Source organism: Juglans microcarpa x Juglans regia, chromosome 1D (genome assembly GCF_004785595.1).
Source record: "Juglans microcarpa x Juglans regia isolate MS1-56 chromosome 1D, Jm3101_v1.0, whole genome shotgun sequence".
In the NCBI taxonomy this organism is placed as follows: domain Eukaryota; kingdom Viridiplantae; phylum Streptophyta; class Magnoliopsida; order Fagales; family Juglandaceae; genus Juglans; species Juglans microcarpa x Juglans regia.
In genome coordinates this window covers 2,592,757-2,600,429 of record NC_054594.1, presented here as the reverse complement: position 1 = coordinate 2,600,429, position 7,673 = coordinate 2,592,757, and the positions used below count along the sequence as shown (strand labels likewise).

General features: G+C 33.4%; 1 protein-coding gene across 1 annotated transcript; it reads right to left on the bottom strand.

Annotated features, from left to right (window-relative positions):
- Positions 1 to 281: 281 nt before the first annotated feature.
- On the bottom strand, positions 282 to 1,272 carry LOC121251586 (germin-like protein subfamily 1 member 17). Its single transcript, XM_041150869.1, has 2 exons — positions 1,055 to 1,272; positions 282 to 943 (listed from the first exon to the last, which is right to left on the bottom strand). Exons 1-2 carry the CDS (start codon positions 1,194 to 1,196, stop codon positions 408 to 410), a joined length of 678 nt encoding a protein of 225 aa, XP_041006803.1. The 5' UTR covers positions 1,197 to 1,272; the 3' UTR covers positions 282 to 407.
- Between the last annotated feature and the right edge of the window lie 6,401 nt (positions 1,273 to 7,673).

The following is a 7,673-nucleotide window of genomic DNA, read 5'->3' as shown; positions in this document are numbered from 1 at the left end:
TACGAAATATGTTCGAACGGTGAAAGTATATTCTTGCTTTGGGTGAGGGGTGAATCGGTCTGTGTCTTTCCTTGCAAGGATCAGTAGGTAGGACTAGGTAGATTTTTGATCAGCTTTTAATAAATTTGTTTATATATTGCTGGGACCAGAGAACCATTCTTAACTACTACAAGTACTCGCAGATATTGAAAATACCATACAAAAACAAACTCTCTATGTCTCAACATATTCAAAATGCAATTAAGTTGAATCGTACCTGTTGATGATTATAACAAAGAGACTGTATAGTATAAACAACCACTTTATCTCAATAAAATAATTAGAAAACATTGACAAACTTAATCACACCATCTCATGGTTTATTGCAAATATATCTTAAAATCTATGATTTTAGTTTAGGCAATTAGTTAGAACTGTTGCTGAAGATAGTTAACTAGATTCTTGTCCACTTGGAAGGCCTTGGTGAGAACATCTTGATTGATGGGAGGATTGGATCCAAAGACTGCATTGGCTATGGTAATGACCCCAGGATTCTGGCTGCTCAGACCAGCAAAGGCAACCGCCTTGGTATTTCCGACGTTCAACTGGAAGTGAATGAGACCAATTGGGAACACAAAGACGTCTCCCTTGTTTAGAACTTTGGTGAAGAGGCGGTTACCGTCTGCATTGGATGTGACAAAGCCAACATGAAGAGTACCTTCTATGACTACAAGAAACTCAGTGGCGCGAGGGTGGGTGTGAGGAGGATTTAAGCCACGTGGTGCAAAGTCGATGCGAGCCAAGGATATGCCTAGGGTGTTGAGGCCTGGTAGTTGTTCCACTGTCACAGCGGTGACGTTCGACCCCACTTTATTTGAGGTGTTTCCGGGAATGTTCACCGAGCGGAAGAAATCATCAGCAGTGACAAGTTTTGGATCCTTGCAAAACTTTCCATTCACAAATACTGCAGAAAGAAAGAAAAGAAAATGTTTGTTATCATCATGACTATATATACACACATGATATTATGCAGAAAATACAATCAAAGAATATAGCAATAATAATGTGTACATACCAGCAGAAGCAGGATTGTCGATTGCAACACAAAAGTCCTGCAGGGGACTGGGGTCAGAGGCAGAGGCGAGGGAACAAGCGAAAGCCAACAGGGCAACAGCTACAAGGGCGTACTTAGGAACAACCAGCTTGGAGTTCATCATATTTGAGGCTATATATGATTTATGTCTGGGATTTAGTACTGATCTGTGTAAGTAATTAATATTGGCGGGGAGGGAATGAGAAATGTTGGATGGTCACATCTCTATTTATAGAGAGGAATTAACTGATCATGAACTGGTCCATGTTTTTTCCATAAACGTGTAATACTTTTCAATTACTCTTTAATTAATTAACCTAAGGTTATCGATTATTATTATTATTTTTTCTTTGATGGCCGGTGGAAACATTCTTTAACCACTAATATTGCTCGCACACATATACATTGAAAATGCAACCAAATTCGACCCCTTCAATTATGAAACGGTGCATGCAGTGCTTTCATTATTCCACAAATATATATTAAGCTGTATTACATTGACCCAGCTCTCTCCCTCTCTCTCTCTGTGTGAAAGAATTCATTTTTTTTTTCTTTTCTTAGATGTAAACTCAGGCAATCATGTGAACGTACTCCATCTCTTTAAATTAATATATAGATCATACGAGGATCAGAATTTTCGAGTTGAGAAGCAAACCAGAAAACTTTCGAGTTGCTGTTGGCAGGCTCCTTCTCAAAATGCATTGAAGTCAAATGTACATGGGGCTATTTTTGCAACTCTAAATCGTGCATGTGTGGGTGTTATCTTAAGGAATAGTTCCTCTGAAGTGATCATGGCTGCAAGTATGAAGGAAAATGGAGTGAATGACCCGATGGAAATTGAGCTACTGGCTATATTCAGAGGGCTACAAATTTGCATTCCCATGGGTATTGATGAATTGATTATTGAAAGTGATTCATTACTTATAGTCAATGAATTGATTGAGGCCGGTGAACCAAGATCAGCATGGGGTAACCTGGTTTGTGAGGTGAAGAATATGATGAAGATGTTCCCAAACTGTTTTATTCAACACAAGGGATGGATGGCTAATGAAACAGCGCACGCTTTGGCAAAGTATGCCATACATCAAGTCAACTTAGTAATTTGGTCTGAAACTTTGACGTAATTGTGGTTGTTCATTTTTAAAAGTGTTACATTCCTATCGAAAAAAAAAAAAAAAAAAAAAATCCAGTAAAACCCAATATCCCCACCTTTAGATTTTTTGGGCCATAGCCAATTTTAATATGATCTCCCATTTTAAGATTTATGCCTCATCAGTTCATGTTTTATTTTAGGAACCAATAAACTAAAAAAAACCTACATTAACATAACGTAAGTACGTTTTGGTCTGCATCTATATTGAATTATCTATTTACGTAATCTCTATATAATAAAAAAATATTTTTTATTTTTTATTTTAAAAAAATTGAAACAAAAAGAAAGGAAAATGAGTGCACTGTTAGAACAAAAAGGACATGAAAAAGAGATGTCAATTCTTGTGTGCCGTGGGGCTATTAATTAAGGGCCTTTTGGTAAAACATGATCTTTCATTAAATTTTTCAAGAGTGCTTGCTACACGTCAAATGGTCAAGGGTCTTAAGGACCTTTTGATAAAACAAGATCCTTCATTAAATTTTACAAGGGAGCTACACGTCAAATAATCAAGGGTTTTAAGCGCCTTTTGGTAAAACAGGATTTAACAGATTTAACAGAAAAACAAGAAAAATTAACAGAAAAATAACAAAAGTTACTATTTACAGTTAGATAGTCACTTATTATAATAGAGTAGATATATACCCATTTTTTGTGATATAAAATTAATTAACAAGTGAATACTATAATAATGTCATGAGTTTTGATCGGCTTGGTCTAAATGTCCGTCCAAATATGCCTTGATATATAATATTTTTTTATAAGCTCATGTACTAATTAAGAAACCTCGATATTCTTCCATCATTATTGACTTGAATACGATAATTAACAATGTGAGGGACGTGCTTGGTCTAAATAGACTTAATCATGTACATGTAGTACTGTCCTCATACACAGGCATTTCAAATAATATTAATCTGCAGCCTTAATGATCACCTCAATATTTTTCTATTATTGATGCTATTGATCTCTACATTTTGCATGCAGCCATCATTTTACCCATTCACATCCAAACTGAAAAAACCTGAAGTTTCTTGTACACGCGTCTTTCTCTATGAGCGAAGCCCCTTCTTCATGGAATACTATATATATAGCTAGATCATTTTGATTTAACTTGAAATAGATACTATCTATTTAGTTATTTAGTGTAAAATATTATATATTTATTATATATCATTCTATTTATAAAAATAATCGAAGATATATATAATATGATAAAATTTAAAATAAAAATTATTATTTTTATATAAATATTACCTACATGATCATCATATTTTTTTTACAACGAGAATTAACGTTGGTCATCATATTACCTAAATAAATATTATTATTTAGAATTAACGTTGATCATCATATTACCCAAATCAATGAGTCTTATGAAGAATTGGTATTCCAGGTCTACTCCTCCTGATTTACAGTTTGAAGAAAAAGTGTTTCAAAACTAGTATTCTTACTCTGCATACAAAGTTTACGAATAAAATACTGACGGGTTATCTGAACAGGAAATCCTCAATACCATGAGTAAAATGTCTTTAGTTGCAAATGCTTATATCAACAATAATATCAGACAACCTGATATTGTTTTGATTTTAACTCAAGGTTTTTCTAGTGTGCTTCGTCATTGGTGGGACAAACATCTCACAATTGACATGAAAGAAACCATTCAGAATGCTGTTAAGCGTAATAATGAAGAGTTACCGATTTCTGATGACACAATTGGGATGGCTCATCTTGATGGTGTTAACACCTTGATTTATATTATTTTAAACCATTTTATTGGTACACCATCTAATATCACTAATCGCATTAGTGATCAGTTGAATAACTTTCGATATCATCAGATATCAGATTATAGATGGTACCAAGATGTTTTTATTTCCAGAGTAATGCTTCGGGATGACAGCCATAAGTCTTACTGGAATGAGAAATTTATTGACGGTCTACCTCGTTTGTTTGCTTATAAAGTAAAGGAAGAACTTACTGATATCTCAAGATTTCTTAATTACAAAATTACACCTATGGTGATATTTTCAGCGTAATAAAGAAACTTGGTATTAGTATGTGCAATAATCAAAGAATGCTTCGTGAACAGATAAAAAATAGTAAGAAAGCTAAATATGAAATGAGAATTTTTTGTGAACAATTTGGCCTTCATTCTATTGCTCCATCTAAAAGATAGTATAAACATTTTACTAAGTTTTCCAAACCTCATGGCGGTACAAGGAGAAAACCTCATGATGATTTTTATAAGAAAAATACTAAAAAACCATTTTCTAAAAAAATGAATTTTAAAAATTCTTCAAAAGGAAAATGCTTTAATTGTGGCAAATCTGGGTATTTTGCTAATAAATGTCCCAAGAAGCCCAATAAATTGAAAAAGAAGCTTAACCAACTGAATATTGATAGTAATGATCAAGAAGAACTGTTTCGACTCCTAAAAACAGGATCCTCTTCATCATCTGATGTCCAAGAGATCAGTTCTAGTGATTTAGAGTATCACTCAGAAACTGAATCTCTAGCTTCTCCTGGTATTAAGCTTGGTTGCGATTGCAATGATTCTTGTTGCAAAATTTTGAGTAAAACAGTCAATGTTTTAACCAAAGCAGAAGAACAAGAAAATCTTTTATTAACCTTAATCTCACAGATTACAAATCCAGAACTTAAAGAAGAATATCTTCTTAAACTCAAGAAGATAATAGTTCGTCAAGAACCAGAAACTTCTAAGCAAATGATTAGTTTTCAAGACGCTTTGGAAAGATTTCAAAAGAAAAAACCGAAAGATGTTTCTACTGCCGATTTACAACACGAAATTAATTTTGTTAAAAAAGAAATCGTTAAACTCATATCCGAGATAAACAATCTCAAATCTGAAAATGAAATCTTGAAACAAGAATTTTTGTGTTTTAAAATTGACAAACAAGTTGATCAAGATATTCCTTCTGATAACGAGCAAACAAATGAATCTGATTCTAGTGAAAATGAAAAGACTAGTGACAATCAGATATGTTTGATCCGACAAACTATTTCTCCTAAATGGTTTTCACGAGTTACAATTATTGTTTCTTGAGATTTTCAATTTTTTGTAGTTGCTATGATTCATTCTGGATTAGACTTGAATTGTATTCAAGAAGGATTGATCCTAGCAAATACTTTGAAAAATCCACTAAAAAGTTATTTTCGGCAAATGGATCTTAGATGAAGATCAATTATGGGCTCAATAATGCTCATGTTTGCCAAGATAATGTCTGTTTTAAAATTCCTTCTATTTTAGTCAGAAACATGTCTGACAAAGTGATTCTAGTGATTCATTTTATTTCTTCTTTATATATTTTTTTACTAAAAAAGATAGTATTACTACCGACCATTTTGGTCAAAAAGTTAAGTTTGAATTTGCTTCTCGCTTTGAGATTGATATGGATAAGTGTTTGAAATCTTTGCTTTCTGCAAAAACCAAACATTTGAATTTCCTCCAATAGGAAATCAAATACAAAAAGATTTTAGAACAATTTTCCAATGATTTATTGCTTTCAAAAATTGCTGATTTTAACAAACGTTTAATTTTAGATATTTGTTCTGATTTACCCAATGCATTTTGGTATAGGAAGAAACATGTTGTTACTCTTCCATATATCAAAGATTTTGATGAAAAGAATATTCCCACTAAAGCCCGACCTATTCAAATGAATAGTCAGACTTTAGAATTTTGCCAACTTGAAATTGCTGATCTTCTTAAAAAAGGGATAATTAGACATAGCAAGTCCCCTTGGTCTTGTGCTGCCTTCTATGTCCAAAAAAATGCTGAACTAGAAAGAGGAACACCCCGTCTAGTTATCAACTATAAACCTCTGAACATGGTCTTAGAGTGGATTAGGTACCCTATTCCCAACAAAAATGACTTGATTCATAGGTTAAGCAATGCTGTTGTCTTCTCCAAATTTGACTTAAAATCAGGATTTTGGCAAATCCAGATAGTTGTGTCAGATAGGTATAAGACTGCATTCAATACCCCTTTTGGTCACTGTGAGTGGAATGTGATGCCCTTTGGTCTAAAAAATGCCCCTAGTGAATTCCAAAATATTATGAACGATATTTTCAATTCGTTCACCCTTTTTGCCATTGTCTACATTGACGATGTCTTCATTTTCTCCAAATCTATTGATGAACACTGGAAACATTTGAATACGTTTCTTGATATCATTAGATTAAATGGTCTTGTCGTCTCGGCAAAAAAGATTAAATTGTTTCAAACCAAGATTAGATTTCTTGGCTATGATATTTTTGAAGGCAAAATCAGACCCATTCAATGGACAATTGAATTTGCTGACAAATTTACTGATGTCATCAGTGACAAAAAACAATTGTAGAGATTCTTAGGATCTCTTAATTACGTTGCTGATTTCTACCAAGATATGAGGAAACAATGTCGACCTTCGTTCAAATGGTTTCTACAAAATCCTCCTCCTTGGTCAGAAATTCATACTGCTCTAGTAAGGAAAATCAAAGCATATGTTAAGACTCTCCCGTGCCTTGGTATCCCTACTTTTGATTCTTTTAAAATTGTTGAAACAGATGCCTCTAATATCAGTTATGGTAGCATTCTGAAATAAAATGTTTCACCAGATTCTCTTGAACAAATTGTTCGCTTCCATTTTGGAGTCTAGAATTCTGCACAAGAAAATTATAGTACTATTAAAAAGGAAATATTATCTATAGTACTATGCGTTTCTAAATTTCAAAGTGATTTACTTAATAAGAAATTCTTATTAGGAGTTGATTGCAAAAGTGCTAAGTATGTATTAGAAAATGATGTTAAAAGCATTACATCAAAACATATTTTTGCACGTTGGCAAGCTGTTTTAAGCGTTTTTTATTTTGATATTGAATTTATCAAAGACACAAATAATTCTATTCTTGATATTTTTACCCGTGAATTATTGCAGACACTCTACAATGAGTAAGAAAAAAGGAAAGGAAAAATAGACCACAGCTCCTCCTCCCATTCCTGATAGGAAATCTATCAACAATGAACCAGCTTCAACCCTTGTTTCATCTACTTTACAAATTACCAATAGGTTCACTCCTCTTGGTAAAGTCATACAACCTGCTACCATTGCTTCAACTATTTCAACTGCCTTTGATCCATATGCAAATGCAATTGCTTCAAAATCTACTGTTACTCAGTATTTGCCCAAATCAAAAACTAAGTACATTAGAAAAGCTTATTCTACCAACTTATTTTACAATGAGCCGAATAGATCTGTGCAGACAGATCCATTCAAAATTGCTTCAACTTATTTTCCCCCAGGTTTCCACTGGATACTGGAGAATTCCTTAAAGAATCTCCAATTCTATTCTAGTATTCTTGTTCTCACTAAGTCAATTGTCATTATGGCGCACCCGACCCCCATGTATGGGAACACGGGAATCGAGACACCTGACTGATGACAACAT